General features: G+C 38.5%; 1 protein-coding gene across 4 annotated transcripts in view; it reads right to left on the minus strand.

The window, feature by feature from the left end:
• The window catches only part of LOC136844392 (uncharacterized), a 464,343-nt gene that overhangs the window by 191,782 nt on the left and 248,308 nt on the right, over positions 1 to 24,253 (minus strand). For all 4 annotated transcript variants that reach the window (XM_067113510.1, XM_067113509.1, XM_067113511.1 and 1 more), the window contains exon 4: positions 4,299 to 4,962. In XM_067113510.1, coding sequence (XP_066969611.1) covers positions 4,299 to 4,962 — 664 coding nt within the window. The remainder of the gene's footprint in view (positions 1 to 4,298; positions 4,963 to 24,253) is intronic.

Genomic DNA, 24,253 nt, shown 5'->3' on the forward strand with positions numbered 1-24,253 from the left:
TGAATCTAAAAAAGAAATAAAATGCCCTCGTAATATCATAAAGAACAAAGGCCTGACAGCATATATGTATATTCTGATGTATACAAGGGAAACATAACTGTATAACAAACCCAATTTAAACAGAACTGCCTTTTTTCAGCATTTTGATGGTTTCCTTCAAAACACATATCGTAAACCGTTACTATTCATAGATATCCCGTTGGTTACAAAATTCTGAAACACAGCAGACCACACAGAAGTATTTTATACACACAGGCACACAAACATATAGATACACAGTGTATATATATATATATATATTATATATATATATATATATATATATATATATATATATATATATATATATATATATATATATATATATATATATGTATATGTGTGTGTGTGTGTGTGTGTGTGAGAGAGAGAGAGAGAGAGAGAATGAGAGAGACAAGAGAGAGAGAGAGAGAGAGAGAGAGAAAATGAATAGACAAGAGGTCTTTATTCAATCCATAGGTGTCGAGCCGCACGGACGGAATACGAAACTCGCTGGCGCTTTTCTTTCTATATTTCCTTAAGCTTTCTCACTTTTTGATGGCATTTCCTCGACATGAAAAAGAGAGGAAGAAAAAGACTGAAAAGAACCCTTTCATCTCAAACAGCTCCCCATCAACCCTTTCTCTTTCTCCTGTTGCCATTTCAATGTCTCCTTTTTTAAGGAGTTTCTAAGGATGACTATTTTACGCTGCATTATACTCTATTATTAATATTAATTTATGAACATTACACTCCCTTGGTTTAAATTACATTTAAGCTTAACTGAGACAGTGTTAATAATTACAACGATTTTTAAAACGTTCGTGAGGAATAAAGTATTATGGTTTAACATATTCAGTACTTCTGTTCATGGTAGAATTGCCTAATTCTGACAATTCAGTTTCCGTCAGTTCCAAGTATTTAAAAACATGATTTCACAAGCTTCTTCATATATCAGATCTACTGAAAAATATCATACCACATACACACGCATATATATATAATACATCCTTATAAATATATATATATATATATATATATATATATATATATATATATATATATATATATATATATATATATATATATATATATATAATGTGTGTGTGTGTGTATGTACCAACTTGTCTCCTCGTTTCCGTATTTTCTGTGTCGTCATCCTTGGTTAATGAGCAAAAAATCTGCAGCTACACAAAAGCAGCAACACCTGCAATATCAGCACCTCCAAGAGACTACCTACGTGAACATGTTCTAACACAGAAGACGTACGGACTAAATCTTTATTTTTTTTTCTTCTCCTGAAGCCAGGGGACCACGTAAGTGGCACATGGCGTGCTCAGGGATCGTTTCCCCCCCTAGATGATTCTCCTACTCTCTCCCTCCTACCTGCCATCTTATAGCCCCGTAATCTTCAATATTATAAGAAAATTTCGAACAGAAATTCCACGGTTATGTTTATCATTCATGCAATGACCATCTTTACTGGCTCAATCGCTGACAGGAAGATAACAAGGGACCAAGACATTACCATATGGATGAAGATGTAATGGAGCAATGGGGGTTATACACTACCTGTCTATAACCCATTTAGGAAATGCCCTTAATTAACCACCCTGCAAAAAGCACCATCAAAAAGCGGGAAAAAACGCTGGAACAAAATCGATGCTCTGATAATCCAAGCCTCTTACTACAGAGCTACTTTGCTTTGAAATTCAATCTTCTTTGTGTAGTCATTTTCAAAGCAATGTATAGACTAAGTGAGCGGATCACCCCTCTCACTTCAAACTGCAGAATGGAATTATCTCCCCGCTTTGGTCGTCCTTGTTCGTGCTGTTTTCGCTCTCTCAAATATTTTGTCTATCACTTACTCCTTGGTTAGGATACCAGCCGCTTTCTCCACTGCTTCTGTCCCCTTACAATCATCTTCCCTCCCTGTAACGGTCCTAAGAGAGTATTTGGTTGCCTGCTCAAGTCGATCTTCAGAAATAAAACAGAAAGTAAAGTGTTTAAGCAGAATGTATTCACGATGCGTCAACAGTTGCTACTGAGGTTAAGTATACATACTGCACGTGTCCTTACCCTTAATGTTTTAATGCATAAGTAAAATTCAACATCATTCGCCTTAATGGCTACGTAAAATTCAATATCACTAACGTTAATATTTATGTAAAATTCAACATCATTCACATTAATGTCTATGCAAAATTTAACATCATTCATTTTATATCCGAAGATCAGTACCACGTTCGAAAAAGTACAGTCAATGTATTCAATCAACTGCTAGTCCTTTCAACTCATTACAGCTTAAATAAGATTCAAAATGGTTTCTACGACTCTTGACAGATTTTCATCAGCTAACTCAGCTGAAGAAGTTCTATCTGGCTGGCACTGACAGGAAACGCATCCTAGGATTAAAAAATTAATTAAACCATCCAACTAAAAATATAATTATTCTAGAAACTTTAATCCAACGAAAATCTGTGTTGATCTACCAATCTAATAAACATCAATTACACTGCAACGGCACAGATATCTAAATTTATATTATTGCATAATGGATATGAATGCTCTTTCGTTTATAAACGGGTAGATGGAGAGGCTCTCGAATACATAACCCTTAGAAGAGGAACGTAAGAGTTTATTTGGGCAAATTATACTTTACAGACAACTTACAATAATGGTTTCTGCCTTCCATACCCGAGAACTAATTACACCAACAAAAGGTCCCTTATGCCGGGACGCGTTCGTGTAATGAGAGACTCGGTACACTACTGTCAGCAACTTAATTTAATTAACGTGTCCTCCAGAGCTAGCAGATATTTCATTTGGGACCCAAATGTATATGCAAGAAACCCCCTTTACGCTAAATCTTATAAAAGACTTGTTATCATTTTGAAAGAATGACCAGATTTTAAAGCCGAGTGCATGTTTGTAGAAATACGTTATTCGAGGACTTTACTCATCCAGTTTTTAGTCAAAAAACTGATCTGAAGCAAGGAATTTTTAGCTATGACTTAGCTTATGACCCAGACGTTTTACTAAAGTTTTTACTTCAGAAATTATCTCTAACCTTTTCACTCCAGAGCTTTATTCTTGTTTCTAACAATGAGACTTTTACTTCTTTGGGGGTATAGCTACATACAGTATTTTGAAAAATCGAGTGTTTGAATTTCTCTATGATATTAACAAAGGCTACGAAAAAATCACTGCAAATCGAGAACGCTTTTACTGTTCATAAGGAACTTTCTAAACTGAACATGCTTTTGCATAATATAAGGGACTGCAATTTCCAGATTTATTTCCAATGCAACTTGTTACAAGAGTCGAAACTGACTATACGGTAATCGAAGTTTCATCTGTGTGGGAGAGAGAGAGAGAGAGAGAGAGAGAGAGAGAGAGAGAGAGAGAGAGAGAGAGAGAGAGAGAGAGAGAAATACACACGATTGGTATGTAATTTCCATCTAATTAAAGAACACCATCGAGAGGGGCAACGCCCCCAGAAGACTTAATGAAGACCTGGGTCTTGCACTTCTCTCCCTGCATCTGGTATCTCTTTTCAATCTGCGTCTTTTACGTGCTTCTTTTATTCTTTTTTTTTTTGTGAAGAGAAGGGAGGGAAAGAGAAGTGAATACGGAGAACATTATCCAACTCCTCCATCTGCATCGCATTAAGAGAAATCTTGAGACAAAAGAATCCCTATAGCGTGGTCCAGATGATACTCGATCCCATTCCCCGGTGCCTCAATCCTATTGAACGTCCTATCCTTTATAGAAAACTTCAAAATCTCTATGACGATCCCGTCTCGTAAATGAGATGGGATCTGGGTTTCTCCTTCACAATCATGGGATTTATTCAAAAGGGAAGAGAAAGGCTCCTCATTCTTTCTTTCCTTAGTATTTTTTTTTTACTTTACCATTTTTTTTTTCTTCTTAACTTTGTAGGTCTGCTTACTGACTTCGATCAATGCTGCCATTCGGACGCAAGTCTGTCTTCGGTTTACTTTATCAAGAAAATATTAATAATAACAGATAACTCATTATCACTGACAGAAGTGCTTTTTATTCTCGTATACGGCAATTCCAAACATGGCCCCTGGGTATAATAGCAGCTCATAAAAACATACAGTTTCGTTCAGAGTATAAAAGAAAATGGAGTGATGGAAAGTTGGTCTCTTAGTTACGTTTGTATACTAATGCATCAATAGAACATTCAAGTGTACCCTACTAACTTCATTTCTCAAAAAAAAATAGGTCAAGAAAATCCAAATCTTGCGACTTACCTCCCACAAGTTGATCATGCAGAAGTCATCGGGTATGTCCCTCTCCCTGACGGGCACGCCAACCACAGGGCCGAGCTGCGTGTAGCGGGTAAGGGAGGCCCTTGCCACTACCACCTCCACCTGCCGCCCGGGCACCTGGGTCACGCCAACAACCCCGACGTCACTGTCGCTGTCAGTGGAGTTGTCGTTGGGTGGGGGTAAAATGCGCCTCTCTAGGCACAAGCCCGGGGGCAGGGAGGCTCTGGCGTAGCACCCCGGGGACCCAGGTCTCTGAGGATCCCTCCAGGTCTCTTCTTCCTTCTCTTCCTCTCGACCCAGACCTCCTCCAGACAGATTGACGGGTGACTCTCGATGAGGCGGTGCCACGATGACACCATTTTGCTGGGGTGCCACCTCGAGAGCATGGGCGTGGACAGGTGGAGGACAGGTGTCCGGGAGGACGTGGGTGGGGCGGGAGAAAGGGCAGGTGCCAGCCACGTGCCGAGCACCGCATTCGCCGCAGAGCTTGATACGGATGGCGACCCGCCTTTCCTCTTCCTCCCGAAGACCCACGCCCTCCACCACACCGCTATCACGGTCGCTCACCTTCACCGTCGCCGACAAGACATCAACGGGGGGAGGCCGGACCTCTGGAGGCGCTATCTCCCGGGCCTCATACAGTCGCCTGTTGGAGACAAAGAGAAAAAGAAAGAGGCGTAGCCACTGGTCAGTTACGCATGCCTGTGTGAGTGCGTATTGATCAGGTGGTGGCGGGTAACACACACCTCCCCCCAACCCCGACGACATGAAGAACCCAACCCTCTCCACCTCAACGCCCCCTCTCATCCCCGGCCCATAACACACAAACGCAGGCATACACATTCACGCACACACACACACATTGATCACACAGGTGAGCCAGCCCACCTGTTGAACAATGGATCTTCCTCTCCTAAAGCTGCATCTTTGCTTCGCTTGTCACAATTAACCTGCCCCCTCTTCCCACACCTACGTCAGCTTAAACTATTCCCAGCCATCACATCACGATACGTTTTCTTGTTCCTCAGGAGGTAATGGGTTGAGAGGTGCGGAGAAAAAGGGGGAGGGGAGGGGAGGGAGGAGGAGTCCTTTGTTGTCTGCATTTCCATTTTAACAGATGCTGAGCACTTCGCTTCTAACCAACGTTCAGTGATGAGGAAGACACGAGCAGCAGCAGCAGCAGCAGCAGCAGCAGCAGCAGCAACACGCAGAAACTTTTGCCTCAATCAATACCGAGGCTGCAAATCTCATTCAACAACAACAACGAACAACAGCACAGCCAGGTAGAATCAGTTGTGCTCAGGAAGGGTTCAGTTCAAAAGCTTCTCTATTATTTCCAAAAAGACGGGGAGGGGGTTAGAAACTAATGCAGCGACCAATCGTCGACTTCGTAATGTTTAAGCGAGTATTTTATCCTTTCTACGAGGGCTACAGATAAACCAAGGGGAAAGAATAAGAATTTTATAAAGATATTCATATTCAGGAAAACAAAGCCATAAATTTTTTAATGATTTCTGTCAGGAAGGCAGTTTTTAGTCTGCTACGGAAATGAAAAGAAATATTCTTTCCAAAATGACGGCTACGATTCTACACTCATAAAACTTCAATGAAACTTCAATATTTAAAACTATGAATATTATAATAAACTTGTAATTTATACATAAATTTTCTTCAGTACTGGAAATCCTATATAGGAAATGGACATATTTCATAAACTTTATTCAGCATAAAAATGAATACAAATAGATTTCAATGCAATCGTTCGTTTGAAATATCGAAACTTCATTCACCATTATAAGCTTAACATAAGGCATAACGTCCATTGAACTCTCTCTTTATAAGGAAGTATGTTACAAAGACAGCCACACGTGCGCGCACACACACGCACACACATACACACACACATATATAGTATGTATATATATATATATATATATATATATATATATATATATATATATGTAGCAAAGAGAGAGAGAGAGAGAGAGAGAGAGAGAGAGAGAGAGAGAGAGAGAGAGAGTAGAGAGAGAGAGAGCAATCTGGAGTAGAGCAAAATATAACTAGGCCTCTTAGGATTTAACAGATTATTAGAAACTTATACTTTTCCATTAGTTTGAGTAACATAAGCTGTAAAGGTATTCCACCCCTATCATAATCATTATTAATTCAATCTTTATAGTCATTCAAAAAAAGGCTTACCAAAATTTCCAATATCACTAAGAACGAGGAAGTAATTAAGATCTTGCACCACGGGACTTAAAAATGGCTTAACATAATAAAGATAAAAATAAAAACATATTATGCTTATATGTACAGGTGATACACTTGCATCTTTAAATACATACTGTGTACGCATAGAAGGCATATTAATTTCTAAATTGTTCTCTTTTAAAAGTAAAAAAATTGATAATCCCACATTATTCTGTTAAGATAAAAAAAATGGAAGAGCTGGTAAGATGAAAATTCACAAAGAAAAAGAGAAAAGTATACGTGATATATATATATATATATATATATATATATATATATATATATATAGACAGATATTTAGATAGATAGATAGACAGATAGATAGAAAGTAAAGTGTCTCAAGACAGAGGATCGCGACAGTAAAAATGTTGGAAATACCCCAACAACAAGAAAAGAGCCTTTCCATGATTGAAAGCAGAGGTCACACTGCATTATGACCAACCTGAATAATCTGAAAGTCACCAAATATATTGCGTGTGGAGTTTGTAGCCCCACAACACGAAAATGGAACAGTCTTTGAACATGAATCTGTGCATCTGTTTGGTTTTAGTGTGAAAGGGTAATTATGCTGAGCGATTTGATTCTAAAGGTAGTTGATGGAGAAGGAGATGAGGTAGCTAGTATCTCCGAAGTTCTTTTAGTTAATTCATGAAGGTGGAGTACAGCTGAACATCGCTCTAAAAGGGATAAGTTAGTTACATCAAGTTAGTTCAAAGTAGAAGGAAAAGGAAGTTCATGGACAAGATGAGATTTACTCGTTAATAATCTGGTAGAAGGAGAACTGGAAAATGAAAGTAGCTCCCACTGGAGAGTTCAGAATGCACCTATGACTGTAATTAAGACAATTAAGGCATCAAGTATCTGAGAGAATAGAACTGCATACAGAGAGGGTGGGTAGACAACTGGCTAGCAATTGAAAATAAGTGTGTATTTATGCTGATGTTACATCAGAAAGACTTCTTTGACAATTCATCTCAACAGCTTTAACCTTTTCCTTCGAACAAGATTCAATAGCAACAAAGTTGGTTCAACAATCCTTCGGAAAATGTAAACCTTTACCTCCTCAAAAAATTTTACTGACTTATCTTACTCTACTATTCATCACACGCATCACCATCCATACTAACATTCTACTCCCTATCTTCCATGCTTTTTTTACTCTCATCTTCTTGCTCTTCTTAACATTTAATTTTTTTGTTTCATTAATACTAGTCCGCACAATGTCATCTGCAAGTTTCTTTACTCTATATCCCATTCACAAACACTTCCTCTCCCCAACCAAATTAAACTTAAATTTGCACTCCTTCATCAATTCCCCCATACAACGATTGCTTTGGTACTTTGTGAATTGCTGGAGGGCTGACATACGAGACTCTCCCCTAGATTTTTCATGGGGGATAGTTTCTTTGGTAGATGAAACTAGACCTTGTGGGTTTAATGCCAGTGATGCTTTCACCTCAGTAACTGAGGCTAATGTCCTCTGACCTGCTATAGCTTTCTCTTCTTTTACTTTGGTTTCATCGACTGCTCCACCTCTTCAGCAACTGGTCAAGAGATGTGGCACATAAGTAGTTCCTCCTGCTGCTCATATTAATTAATTTTAAAACTATAAGAACCAATACACCATTCTACTTTAAAGGGGCAGGGCCTGCTTATCCTAAGAAATCTTCAACTGAAAATAATTTCTCTTCCTTTGCCACTATCTCACATCAAACATTCCTTCCCTTCTCTGTCACGATGCATCGATAGATTGTTTCTCTAGAAAAAAAAGAAAGCCACAAACTTCGTCTCATTTGTTTAGTAACCTCTTCTTACCATTTCCAATGGTCCTGATCCTCCTACTCAATCCCTATCCCTGTCTAATCTCGCGTCATCCTCATTATTCTCTGCTCGTAAGATTGTAAAGGTTTTTGAATCTTGTCAGACATGGAAAGGAACTGTCCTGGATCATATACCTACTCAATTCGCTAAGAAGTATTCAAGCACCCTGGATCCTTGCCTTCGCTGGTCTTTTTCATCTGGTTGTTAAATACTACAATAATCACTTCTCTTGGAAACAGCCATGAACAGCTAGTATCTAAGCAGGGTGATTGCTCTAACCCTTCCTAGTAACAGCCTAGTGTCATAACCTCTTTTGCTGATGAAGTACCCAAAATTCTAGTGCCTGCACTTCCTTTTTCGCAATGAATCAAACTCTTCATTTGAATCATCAGAATGGCTTCCATACGACACAGGCCAATATACTAACGACCCTGCCTGTCTCACTAATATTTGGTCATCTTTTCATCAGGGCTTGAAGGAATCATTTGCTGTCAGACTTGTAATCTCTATGGGACTTCCTGTGTATAGCTTCTCTGTAAGCTTATTTCCAGTTTTTTTACCTAGTTTCTACCTGTTGTTGTTGAAAACGTAACACATACTCCCTTACCTATCACTAGTGGTATATTTAAGGTCCTATTACTGCATCTACTCATTGCATTCTCTTTGTCAGTAGCCTTCTTTTTCTGCCTTCTTGCCCATTCTAGCTTTAGCTGACGAGTCACTCTCCATTTCCTTCATTCACCTTGCTGCCGTCTTCTCCTCTTTGTATTCAATCTCGAACTGTCCTATCCTCGTCTCTTAGCTCGGATCCTGAGAGCTTATCTAAAGGGAGATATCCATCTTATTCTTCAGTTTTTTTTATATAAAAACTTAACCGAAGCCCTATTAGTATTTTAGGTTTCAAATGCTATATCTACCTGGGTGATTGATACAAGCCTCAAATTCTCGTCTCCGACTCGGTTATTACGCTAGACTTATTCAACGTTGCTTGGCCTTTTCTTTGTAAAACCAAGTCTTATTTGTAATAATCTTTCCTACCGTATGTAGTCTGCTTGAGAACACCTTGGTGTAAAAGCGAAAGATCTTGCACTCCGTTGTTTCACTTTCACCGTGGCCGTATACTCGAGCGACCCTAACTTTCCCATAAACATAATTTCCCATTTCAGCTGTCAAACGGAACGCCGAAGTTCAAAACCCTTATGAATATCTCCCGGCAGATCTTCCCTTTCCCAAGTTCCCACAGAACGCTAACGCCATAATCCCTATTCACCCTTTTACGCTGACACTTTCATTACCATTCGCTATCATTACTCTTCTCCTTAGCCTTCCTAAAGCCAGAGTGATATTCATTAATAAGTTATGAGCCATAGATGCCTGTAATATCTCCACTACAGAAGCCATCATCATTTTCCTTATGAAAGGTCTCTTCCCTCGGCAGGACGTTCGGAGCTCCCTTCTCAAAGGAGCAACTCTCATTTCGCCTTTCTTCCAGAGCACACGAACATGACTAGATTTTTCGGCAAGAATTTCATTACAAGCGAAAAGTCTCACTACTGCGAGGCCATTCGTGCTTTAAGCTCACACAAAGTCTTTTTCGGGCTTAAGTCTTGCAACCATTCCTGCGTTTCAAAAGTTCTCTGGCAAAACCGAGATAAGCAGCATTCATAGCACGTCAAATAAATTTAGCCCCCAAAAGAGCGGCCTCTTTTTCACCCGCTATGTTACAACTAGTGTGATGTTTCCTTGATATAAAGGAATGCATTTTGTTTCGCTCTCCTGGACAAATCATACATGTGTATGTACTCTTTTCCTCTTTCCCTGTAAAAAAAAAAAACACTGCATTTTAATCATTAAACCCTGAACTGACGTCGATAATTAGTAGTTTCCAAAAATCCATGAAAGACCCAGCGGAAGCAAAACGAATATTATATACGTAGTTTATGGGCACAGGTGAATTAAAAAGTAATTGAACGCGAATATCATTTTCCATATTTACAAAGATATTCAACAAATAACAGCCACCTATAAAAACTAATATGATTTCATTTGGCCGAGCCATTGTCAACAAAAAATCCGGACATTAACTCTTTTGATGATGCCATTGACAATGAATACTACCGGCCGGGGACAATTGGACCCCACTAGCGCTCTCTCTCTCTCTCTCTCTCTCTCTCTCTCTCTCTCTCTCTCTCTCTCTCTCTCTCTCTCTGTTATTACTGAGGGGAACTCTAGCCGCTAGGTGGCTCCCTTCACCTCATATGCATCCCCTTCTCACCCCTTCCCTCATTTCTCACTTTTCGCTTCTCACCCTTCTTTAATTATTCACCCTTCATTGCTCACCCTCTCCCTTTATTCTCTCCATTTTCTTTTTCTTTCTACATTCTCGCTCTCTCTCTCTTTCTCCACCCCTTCGTTGATTCTTTATCCATCCTTACTTAATTTTCGCTCTTCCCCTCTTCACTATGAATTAGGTACCAGGCGTCACAAAGACATCTCTTGTTCAAGACTAAATCTCTCTCTCTCTCTCTCTCTCTCTCTCTCTCTCTCTCTCTCTCTCTCTCTCTCTCTCTCTCTCTCTCCTTTTAGTGTGCTACTCTTCCAAAAGCAGCTTGATAAAATATCGCTGGAGACTGACGTTGCATTTTCCATTCTTTTCATAATTAAGCAACGATTGACGGACATCGGTTTCTCTTTTCTGTCTCCCTCCTTCTTATTTCAGACACGACTCCCCCATACTTTTTCCCCATCATCTTTCCAAAATTAACAATGCATTCATCTGCGTCCCATTAATTGAATCATTACATCAAGGCAAGCTCAATTACCCATCTTTTCCTTTACTTTAACTTCTCTCTTTCTCTCTCCCTATCTCTATGACACACAAATTCTCTTTTTCTTTTTTCTTTCTCTCATACACATACACGCTCTCTCTCTCTCTCTCTCTCTCTCTCTCTCTCTCTCTCTCTCTCTCTCTCTCTCAACCACATCCTCCCTCCCCTGCTGGAAAGCTCCCCGGCAAATTACCATGCCAAACGCATAAAAGTGCCAAACTACGCCACTCAAATGGAGAAAAAGTCAAATTTACCTCAGCCAGACTTTCGCCGAAATACGAGACTTGGTCTATCGGCGATCAAATAATGACACCAGATGTTTCGATGCAACGTTGGTAGTGGTTATTAATACACAGACCGGTATATCGGACATTTTTTTTCTTTCATATCCGCAACTCATCCGGATAGTGCTGATTCTTATCCGAAATCCATTATATGCGGCATAATTCAGATTCAATTGCGACTACATGCATCACGGAGCGCAGTCTACCATAATGAGAGAGGTTTAGGTTGAAGCGGGTTAGCATGCTCGATGCATTTTGAGAGAGAGAGAGAGAGAGAGAGAGAGAGAGAGAGAGAGAGAGAGAGAGAGAGAGAGAGAGAGAGAGAGAGAGAGGTGGATTGTGTAAGCTCGTGGCTCCAGTTAAAACAATAAGCAACCAGAGTGATTTTGCAATGACCAAGGATAATATTTAAAAAGGAAATGAAACGAACTCATCAATTTTATTTAAAGTAAAATCCTGTGAAGATCAGTCAACATTAGCTGTCTTCTTTTCCCTGGAGTTTTCTTGGGATACCAAGGACATCAGCAAAAGTTATCAATTCATGCAGAATGTAATGTACAATTTCTACCCTAATCTCATATCCTCCTTCTAATCTGGGGCTGATGGTGGTGTGCAATAACAGTACCGATTAAAAAGATATACTTGACTCGCTGTGAACATAGATATCACTGTTCAGAAAACAAAATCTATCAAAGACTTTATTTCCTTTGTCTGTATTGTACCCGACATATTTTTAGAACGGATTTTCCAGAGAATCACATCTAGCTCGACGATACTTTCCTTTCTCCGGCAGATAAAAGTGAGCGACTGATCTCTTGTCTACAAATAAACTTCTCCCACTGGCAATAAACGAGGCTATTTTTGAATGTCCAAACGCAGTCTGCTAAACATCCGAAGGCTAAGCGCAATACACGTGACTCATCCTCCTCCCCCCAGCTTCCAACTGGAGACTCAAACAACAGGTCGATAGAGATTAACTCTAATTACGTCTATGGGAGCGGCCGAGCATCAATCCTACGCCCTCCTTGTTCTACCTGCTACTCTGGGTTGTAGGCAAAGTTTTCAGGGTGGGGAAAGCGCGGAACGATTGACCAGCGTCCGTTCAGTGGATCACAGGGTAATTAACTGTCACAGTGCGGTTAGGTAAGTTAATTCAATTAGTCTTCAAAGTAAACAACAGATGTATAGCGAAACAATATAGTGTATTCAGTGCAGAAAAAGGCACTGACTTTAACTAAGTTCGCATCTTGGACAGCGACTGTTTATGCTAATCTGAACAGCTTATGTCTGCATATACTTTGGAACACTCACAAATCGCTGAGTCCTTCACTTCTCCATGACTCTGAATAAACTGTTCAGCCTCTGGGAGATAAATAAGCTTTTGTACCCAAAACTGTCAGATTCCCGGCATACATCATAAGTTACAACTAAGAAAAGGCAAACTTATGGTACAGATGATTTTTATTCTAAGATACAAAGCGACGCGAAGCTACTTGATTGTTTAAAAACGCCAGCGCAGTAAGTAGGAAAAGACTCGCAGAAACTGAAGACTACTTTACAGATTATCTTGGACTAAAGAAGGAAGACTTCAAATGAAATTTCTACAGGTTGTTGCTGTGCTAGTGTTTTTTTTTTTTTTTTTACTTTTCTCTACATAGTAAAACTGCTGCGGTTATAATCTACAAGCAGCTTAAAATTTTAAAAGCACCTATCTTGGGAAAATATAATTTTAAATTACTTCAATAAAATGAAGGACTTCCAAAAATAATACCACAATCTAACGTTACGATTCGAGAAACAGAAGCTACTGATTTTACAAAAACGAATTTATGATAATCAATTTAAGGAATATAAAAGCTTACATATCCTCAATTTGAGACATACATACACGTTTGCTTTAAAGGATGTTCACGAATCAATGCTAAGCCATGTCTGTTATGACTTTAAAAAGCAACAAAACAATGAAACAAAGAAACAAAAATACACTATAATTTCCGAGAGGAAATGGAAATTTTACTTGAATCTTCACACCAACTGCAGTTGTTTTAAAAATGAAATATTTCCGTGAAGAAGCTATGTATATTCTAACATTCACTTGGCGAATACGAACATATCAATTTTTAAGTCCTTCTTCCGTGCCGCGCAAAGGAAATTAAATAAACTATATAAATGGATATATGTGTGCGTTACAATATGCAGCATAAGGCACGCATGCATAAAAGATGCATATATTTATGCTGTAAAAACTTATTTACATAACATACTATATGCATGCGTGAATACATACATACATACATGCATATACATTATATGTATTGCAGACTATACATATATTCACTCATACCACACTCGCACACACATTTACATATATATACACGCATACACAAAACATACATATATACTGTACATACATATATATATATGAATAAATAAATAAATAATATATATATATATATACATATATATATATATATATATATATATATATATATATATAAAACGCCTCCTCAGAAATCACAAGGACCTAAGGAAGTGTTGGGATGGGAACCAGTCTAATCCGTAGGTCCTCCTTAACCTCGTTGGAGTCTGAAACAAGCAAACAACTGCGGTAGTAAGAGTCTGGCACAGGAAAGGACGAGGCAAGGCCGCCACCGCCTGTGATCACGACGGGGAGAGAGACACACACACATACACGACTCTTGAAGGTGAGCTAGTGATTCGAAGCTCTCTCTCTCTCTCTCTCTTCTCTCTCTCTCTCTCTCTCTCTCTCTCTCAGAAGAGGAAGAGAGCTGTCGCTATTATGCATAAGCTGTTCATGCCATTATGAATTTCGTCATTCTAAATTTTACTCATTTATATATATATATATATTACATAAATATGTATATTATATATGTATATTATATATATATGTATGCATATGTATGTATGTATGTATGTATATACATATACGAGAGAGAGAGAGAGAGAGAGAGAGAGAGAGAGAGAGATAGAGAGTATTCATACGCGCGTAGAGATGAAAGAGAGAAAATGGTGTTTTACCATGTCCAGAGTTCGATTATCTCGGTAACATAAGTGTTAAGTAATCCGTGATAGAAAAAAATCCTTTGTTTTTGTTTGTTTGTTTTTTTTTACTTCCTGTGTTTTCAAGCGAATCAAAAAGAATGCCTGGGACATGATCAAATGGAGTTTGTCATCATCATACGCCATCCGAGTGGGAGCTGTTTGTCTAAATCTTGTTCAATATTAATTGGTGCAAACTGTAAACAAATGTGTGTGAAGAAAATGGACAGTCAATTAAACTGCAGTTCAGTTGCTCTGCCATGAAAGTACAGATACGCACGTAACGAATGAACAAAGCGTGAAAAAACAGCGTCCGATAAACAAGTGACAATATACTAACAATTGCCCTTCTGAGAACAACAAAGCAAACATTTGTAATGACGCTTACACTTACATAAAAGTGTTTACACACAAACACTACACACACACACACACACACACACACACACACACACATATATATATATACAAATATGTGTGTATGTATATAATGTGACTGTGTTCTATAGCAGTCTTCAAGCAAGTTTCATCTATTATTTTACTTAGTTCTCCTTCAGAATAAACTTCTCCTCCCACACACACCCAAACACACACACAGTCTGTGCTTTTCAAAGAATCTACCTTATGGAGACTGAAGTTTTTATAAATGTATAAGCCTCTAATATTTCTTTAGATATTCTATAAAGTGTCCGTATGTTTACAGCCTCCTGGCTCGTTCAACTTCTGTTACACACTGCCCCTAGTAACTATAACGGCAGATATGCTCATAAGACGCTAAAGCCCTGTTCCGCATAAAAAGCAAAGGAATCTCGTTGTGATGCTAAAGACGTGTATGAAATCCGCGCTCACGCTCATCCTCTGCCGAAATTAAACCGCTACCTAATTTCTTTTAAACTTATTTGACCCTAAGTAGAACTATCAACATGAGGCGATTCGAGTACAAGGCCGACCGTTGACGCACATAGTTCAACAAACAGTGACTGGCTTGTTCCCGCTCGAACTAAAAAATTACTACTATAAGTTCCAGTGTAGAAAAAAGAAATACTTATTGCCAGGAAGGTATCATGTAACGCTGGTAAAATAAAACAGGAGATAATGACTCCTCATTGTTTTTATCCATAATAATAACAATAATAATTTGTCAGCTAACTATCATAAACAAATATGAAGTACCGCATGAAAGGTACTTATGCCCCCACAATAACTTCCGGTTGATAACGTTCACATCACTTGTGATCAATAGTCAAAGTGTAAATGTTGGAAACAACGCTGTTCAATGAAATGCAATAAAAAGTGAGAAAATATATCTTCACAACCAGAGATTATGAACTGATATGAAGGGTGATATGTACCGCAATTCACGGTATTACCTCACTTACCCATAAAACACTGAAAGCCAGCACGCTACGTTTCTTAATATGACAAGAGAAAGAGCGTCTTCATGTGCAAAAAATCGACGTCGAAAGACGAGTTTCCATTCAGTGTCTGATTGTCTTCCCATCGCCTACAGAATTTCATTACGGAAATGAAACACAGGTCATGGCAAGACGAAATTGTACTTGAGAAGTAGTAGGGATATTACGTTTGTTAAAAACTTAATTCCTACCTTAACATTCAAGAAAATAACTAGGGAAAAGAAGCGCCTGACAGTTCAAGATGTAATTGAAGTTCCATCACCAGACCCACCCATCTCTTCATTCCCTCTGACCTACCCGCACGTGTATCAGTCCTTCCAGTCGCTCCTACCAACTTTCTACTGACGCTAACTTGAAGAAACACGAAGAACATCCCGTCATACGACAAGAGGAAAAAGAAATAGAAATCGGTGAAAGAAAAAAAAGAACAAACGCGACCCCGACCGAATTCCAAGGAATGCGCCGATCCACCGTATCTCGCCCAATGTTGAATCAGTAACAGGGACTTATGCGGGTTTTCTGAGGCAGAAGGTTCATAATTTACCACAAAATACCTCCTCGTATTCCTCTAATAATTTTCCGATTCCCTCCTTTGGCATAACAGATGGTCTCTTTTCCTTTTCTTTCCCGGGCATTTGTCGCCGAATTTCCTTTTGGGCAAAGATACCATCTATCTCTTGCCGCCCGTGTGCCCGCCGCTACCTCCCGATCATTCCCCAGGTCCAAGTTGTAATTCGGGAACACGGGATTTTATACGGGGATTCTGATACACAGGGAAATTTGCCTTGTTTCTCTGTTTTCCCTGACTATAGGAAATACTGTAGCTGGAATTTCCTTGTAAATTGCGCATGGTTATGTCTTGTGCATTGTAAAACTCATTTACCATTAAACCTGTGAACAGGAGATTACTACGATTTATTTTTTCTTAAATGATCCATTATTACGTCCTTGAATGTTTCTAGCTGCTTACAAGTTACACCCTGCAGGGCCCAGCTTTCCAGCTAACAGCAAAAATAAACAAGTATTTCAGAGCAGAGCTGAAAGGAAACTTCAATGCTTGAATATTTATTCGAGTTGAGCCCCTTCGCCGCTGAAACTCGTTACTTCCATATCCTTCACCACGAGGGTTGCTTAATGGCATGACGACCGACCAGCAGGGAAAAAGCAAGAGAAGGGAATAAGGGTGAGAGAAGATGAGATGGAACGAGTTGGAAGATCTACAATAAAGGAGGAAAGTTGGAAAGGAGGAATGGCAAATATTTATAAAGAGGAAAATTTCATAGATATCATAATACCTCCAAAACTTTTGCAAATTTCAGTAGTATCTTAGATTACAGCTTTCCATGATGGTTCACACAAGAGAAAGACTCTCCAACTATTGTATTTCAAAATCTCAAAGCTTACAATACCGGCGAATGCAAAGAGAAAATCTTCATCGACCAGGAAAATAAAAAGAACATTCTACCACAACCTAAACTGTACTGATACATTCCTGATTGAAATCTCTGTCTCTTGTGCTCTCACGCATCCCCACAGATAAGTGTTTTCTCCCCATAATATATACCTATTGTCTGTCATGCCTTTAAACTTCCCAACTGAAAATAATTTTACCAGCATGTTCTGCAACCGTGATCGTAAAATTTTAAAGCATTTCTAACGAGACCGTTTCAACCTCGGCCAAAGTAGAGCAATCCACCACCTAAAAAAGGTCCCTTCTTCCCAAAAGTTACTTTCCTATCCCACCTAAGCCTGATCACTGGTAGCCACTAGTGAGTCCTTATTTTAGTAACATTGTTGTAGGAACCAACACAAAACTACTTCACTTATCACGCTAACACACAGGCTGACAAACAGCTCAACATTTAAAAAACAGGATTTGCTCTACATGATTTTCTCAAGGTTGAATTCACTCGAAGTCATGTCCTCCTGTACCCAAGCGTAACTTTCTATCACTTCGAAGTAAAGAGATGAAGCTGGAGGACTTAGTGCACGGAGACGGGCGTTATGCTACCATAGCAGCACACCAAAACTTTAATGAGATGTAGAGAAAAAGTATACATTAGTTTAACCAGACCACTGAGCTGATTAACAGCTCTCCTAGGGCTGGCCCGAAGGATTGGACTTGTTTTACGTGGCTAAGAACCAACTGGTTACCTAGCAACGGGACCTACAGCCTATTGTGGAATCCGAACCACATTATACCGAGGAATGAATTTCTATCACCGGAAATAAATTCCTCTAATTCTTCATTGGCCGGCCGGTAACTCGAACGCGGGCCCAGCAGAGTCCTAGCCGAGAACGATATCGACCCATACAATGAGGAACTAATGAGGCATCGACTATGTGTTAGTCAGTATTCTGAAAGCTGTTAAGAAATAAAAAAAAAAAAAAAAAAGCAAAGGTTCGAAGTCACTCCTAAAAAAACTGATCGCCGGCATTTTATGAGATGGATAACAAAACTGACTACCTGATGTTCTTCCCGAAAGAAGAGAAGAACAAAGGATCTCTGATGGGTGAAATTCATCTGATAACAGCAACTTTAATTCGAATACTTCCTAATGCTCTAAACCTAAACCCTCCACTGGTAACTTTTAGGCGAAATTCAAGTTTTCAGATCGTAAAACCGAACGTCACCTAAATGATAAAATTTTGAAGCCGCTTTCCAGATGTCTTGGCCTCCGACCTCATGGCCATTAACCTTTCGGAGGTAAGCTTTATCCTTCGAATTTCAGCTTCCAGAAATGGTAGGTAGTTATACTTTTCATGGCAGAGTTGCATACCTTAATGGGTATTTGCCTAAAGCAATTCAATAGGGTTATTGATGTGAATACCACGGATGATGTAAAAGGACATAATAAGAAAATTCCTCTGCAATGCATAGTGAGCATGAAATTCTCAAATAAGGCGAATACATTTTAGCGAAGATATCCATTCAGACAGCCACACCGGTATAAAGAGAGAGGAACGACGGACGAATAAATTACATGAACAGTTTTTACTTTATAACATAAAAATAAGAGAACAGAAGAGTCTAAGAATATAACCAGAAAATCAGACAGCGTTTCTTCCTGAGGTATAATTCGCAATCATGGCACGGCTAAGAACAACAGCATAACTACAGATGCCATTATGTACGATGTCCAATATCACAATAAAGAAAAAAATGTAAATAGCATGTAAAAAGGCATCTTCATGAACTTGCTTATTAACAGTCGATCACGCGACGTGTACTGTAGGACACATAATTTTTCTAAGATGTCAGAAAAAATTCTAGTAACTTCAGTACGTACAAATAAGTCATCACTAAATGCCCGATAAAATTTTCGATCATGAACAACTTCCGGCGTAGCTGTATGTTTGAAAAGATATCTAGGCGTATTTATTCAAGTTAGATCGTCATTAACTGGTTAAAGTAATGTTTATGGTGGCAAATTCAAATCACTGATTAAAGAGGTAAGTGCTATTCAAGTAGTTATATATATATATATATATATATATATATATATATATATATATATATATATATATATATATATATATATATATATATATACTGTATATGTGTGTGTATATATATATGTGTGATATAATATATATATATATATATATATATATATATATATATATATATATATATATATATATATCACATATCCATGATACTGCGATAGCTGCTCAAATGTCATTTTTGTGCTAAGTAAGAACTGCCTGTCAGATTTACAATTTCCTCGTGTACACTAATTTAAGTACTTGAAGTTATTCATATATGTTCACTATATTAGAAGTACCATGACAAAATTTGAAATGGAATTATGCAGTAAATAATTACACATGATCTTTTAAAATTACTTTGTCACTAACAAATTAGAAGAATTATAAAACCTTCGGTGAATTAAGTTTGATATTTAGATGAGCGACCTAAGGTTTCTGTTACAGAGGCAATTCAAATGCCATTCATTTCAGTGCATTTCATTTTCAGAACGCAAAAATATCTGTAAAAAAGTAGTATTGCCATATCCAATGGGCCAGACGAGAAGGCGAAAAATATTGAAAGTATATGGTAATCCCAAAACATGAGGAACCAATAAGAAATTGATGAGAGAGAGAGAGAGAGAGAGAGAGAGAGAGAGAGAGAGAGAGAGAGAGAGAGAGAAGAGAGAGAGAGAGAGAAATCTTTGTACAGCATAAATACTGTACTTACGAATAAAAATGATGAGGACCAAAACCAAAATACATTCGCAAAAAAGAAACATATAGCACATAAGAACAAAAAGCCCGCTGGGGGAAGGAAGAAAGCCCAACTCCAAAAATGTAAAATGAAAAAGAGAGAGAGAGAGAGAGAGAGAGAGAGAGAGAGAGAGAGAGAGAGAGAGAGAGAGAGAGAGAGAGAGGTTTTATAGCTATCGGCACAATACTTGATAACAAAAATCTTTCGGAAAAACGTCCCTAAGTCCCGTGACACGAATGGCAAAATACAAGTGATGTTCAAGAAAAAGTATGCGAGGCTTTGTACTGCCACCGTGGGGGAAACTAACGTGAATCAGAAAGAGTATATAAGACTGCTTTTGTTTGTGTATACAAATGTGGGTGTATGTATGCATATACGCATACGTACTTGCAATACATGCATGTATGTGTGTATGTATGTATTATATATTTACACAAAAACACACACACATATATATATATATATATATATATATATATATATATATATATATATATATATATATATATATATATATATATATTATATACGTGTGTGTGGACTAGCGCTAAAAGTAATTCGTTTAAGAAAATGACGTGTCCCGAGACAAGAATGGAAAAATACAAGTTGCATTATATTCAAGGATAAAATGGATTTTTATCTGCTAAAGCATGGAAAACTGTATGTGCACTGGATAGAATATGTGTGCCCTTATGTTCGCGTGTATGTAACGTATATGTATTTACACATATAAATATAAACAAACATACATAAACGATCAAATAATCCTTCCTGCAGCAAAACAACCGTAACAATATACGAAGCGATTCCTGTGCGCGGGAGGACGCTATCCGAGTCTCTTTTTATAATTGGATGATATTAAAGTTACCGTGTCAATAAAGAACTGTCATCAGAGGCACGCAAGAGCTATTCTGGATTATATCCTTTAAGCGAAGGGCGCTCCCATGACACATTGGAGTTCCTGTTGAGGTTGCTATTAGCTTTAATTTCGAGGTCGTGGCGGCACGCTGAAGATTATGGCACAACGCTTCCTCCGACTTGAGCCTAGTGCAAGCTGTGATAATCCGGATTTAGATGGAAATAAACTAAGGTGATGTCTGAAATCCGAAGGCAAATAGCAAATGGCGTTGTTAATCATGAATGGAATGCAATCAAGTATTTTGAAGTTATTACCCGACAGTCATTTCATGAACTTGGCTAATCCGGTGTGTTACAAAGGATGGACAAGCACAGTGGCTTAGTGGAATCTGCGCTAAAAATATAATTGTAGCACACAGCTTTAATTAATGAATGTGAATAGGGCGTGATACATATGTACACTTCACTATGAGTGTTACGTGGAATTCTTTGTAGATAAAATAGTCTTCTTTAAAGTAAAACATTGCGGTCTTTTTCCTAGGTTAAAAATGTATATACTCTGAGGCATAATGAGTTCTAAAATTACTCCCCCAAGTGCTAAAAAGGAAGACCACTTTAAGATGGAATGTTCAAGTTGATGTTGCAGACCACGGACTGTTTAAGGAAAAAAGTAATCTCAAGTAAAAGTTTAGTTGCCCTTCAGGACAGACTGTTACCTAGGAGTAACACTGGCAAGGTTGTAATAGCAGCAGAAACAACACCAATAAAGAAAGCAACAACAATAACTTTGGGACTAGAGTACTTTTAAAGAGGACCAACCGACTCACCCCCGCCCCTACCACCGACAGATGAACGGGATCCACGAATGTAAAACAAGTACCTTTATTTATAAAGCTCATATACCGGTACATGTACTACACATCCATGTGTGCCTTTAGGAGTGATTATTAAATGCCAGTGTCGTTAGTATGCCAGTAAAGTGGAACTGTCACACCAGATCCAAAAGTTATTATATTGAAGTTGATGTGTCGATTAACCCTTTTAAATCACCCGACCAGGAAGACGCTGTTCAAGGTGAAGTGGTGTTGCATTCTTCACTGGCTATATTTAGTTCTCCCCCCCCCCTTCCCACATGCCCCTCACACACACACACACATACACATACTCCCCCCTCCCTCCTATCACTACCCGTAACACATACTGCCCAAGGGGGTGGAGGAGTAGTAGAGGAGGATGTTGAGGAAGCGGGGGAGACAGAGGTTGGGGGGGTTACACACCAGCCAACAGCTGATCTTCAAGTTGATGAGGTGTTTTGATGGGTTTGTGACAGGTAGTTATCGGCACAAAAAGGAAGAGGGGGCGATGCAAATCACGCTCACGGGCTGTCAATGTGATCTGCAATCTAAGAATAAAATGCGTCTGATGGTGGTCCTTATATTGTGGGAGTGGACATAATGACGAAACTACTGTTTTACTATTTGTTGTGATGAGAAATAAATGACTAATTATTTCCACAATCAATCCGCTATACTTCTAACAGAAATAAGGTCACCATTATATCTGATAATAATCCTAGGAAAGAATGCAAAAACCTGCAACCACATAATCTTTAACTCGTGACTATTTCAACAGAAAAATTATAACGGCAAAATTACCATAATATTTCTATCACCCACCTGTTGGTATTTAATTCTTCTAATTAAATATAGGTTATTGGTGCTTCGAAATCCGTGAGATATATATTTCTTATATGAAAACGAGAAGAATAACATGGAAATTCTTTATGCTAGAAAATTACTTTATTAAATCTTCCCCATCAAGAACTGCTACTTGAGACATACATTACAGCTGCTGTGTTTACAACAAAAACAAAAAATAATAAAAAAGAATTTAAACGTAGAAATCAGCAAATGTCTGCGGTGATAAATACACCAAAAAGTATATTACCAATACACAACTTGCCTTCCGCTTTCTAAACAGATCCCGAACTCAGGATCATATGACTTACCCTGCCTCCTATTAGGATTCCTGACCACGTCGGGCATTATGAGATGTAGCAGTAGTCTTCCCCCTACCCCCCACACAAACACATAAGCATCTGGCCCGCGGCTCTGTCCAATACATATTTCAAGCGGGATGTGGAATTTATTTTGCTTATATCGATATTTTGCCGAAGTTCTCGAAAAAGTTAGGACTTACGAGGACCGACAGAGTGAATAAAATCGAGGAGCTCTGCCTTATTGAGAAATAACCAATAAGGTATTGACATCCTCATAGTCTGCGTCCTGAAACCAAATGAGAGCATTTGCACGGTAATGCAGCCATTATGCATTGATGAGGGGAAACTAACGTACCCTCTCATCTTGGGAATGCGAGAACAGCTCTGGTTCTTAATTACGTCACGAATTTTATATCTGCTTAGAATTTATACGGTATTTGCTAATGAAATCCCTACCGATCCCCTAAGACCTTCTCTCTCTCTCTCTCTCTCTCTCTCTCTCTCTCTCTCTCTCTCTCTCTCTCTCTCTCATGCTATTCATACTATTCTGCTTTTAAGGCACAGCCTTTCTCGTCAGTAATTTCCTACTGAATGTTAATGCGTACGTGGCGTCCATATTAAACAACACTTCTAAAACTCAGAAGGGAAAGAAGTAAATTGTTGTTACATTGTTCAACTTCACCATCCTGCGTTGTTCCAATTTATGCTCCTCCACCTACAACAGTTTCAGCCATACCTCTTGGTTCTAATCAGGGCTACAATATATATGCAATGGATCGTCATTCCAACATATAGTTGAGTACAGTATAAAAAAAAAAGGTAGCCTGTAACGATGGTAAGATGCTAGCGGGTATAAGAGGCCTGGTGCGAACCACTGGACTCTGATCATTGAACAGAAACTTAACCACGCTACTTCCTTCCTATGTCCTCGTGGTTTTACAGTTTTCTACCTACTTTGTATGAATGCACCTCTCTCTCTCTCTCTCTCTCTCTCTCTCTCTCTCTCTCTCTCTCTCTCTCTATATATATATATATATATATATATATATATATATATATATATATATATATATGACTTTTTTATCACATCACCGTGATTCATATTCAATCAATAAGCTACAAACGTCCTTCCCCAATATCCAATTCGCTCTACCTCAGGAAATAATATATTTTCATATATGTTACCAGAAG

Source organism: Macrobrachium rosenbergii, chromosome 12 (assembly GCF_040412425.1).
Source record: "Macrobrachium rosenbergii isolate ZJJX-2024 chromosome 12, ASM4041242v1, whole genome shotgun sequence".
NCBI lineage: Eukaryota > Metazoa > Arthropoda > Malacostraca > Decapoda > Palaemonidae > Macrobrachium > Macrobrachium rosenbergii.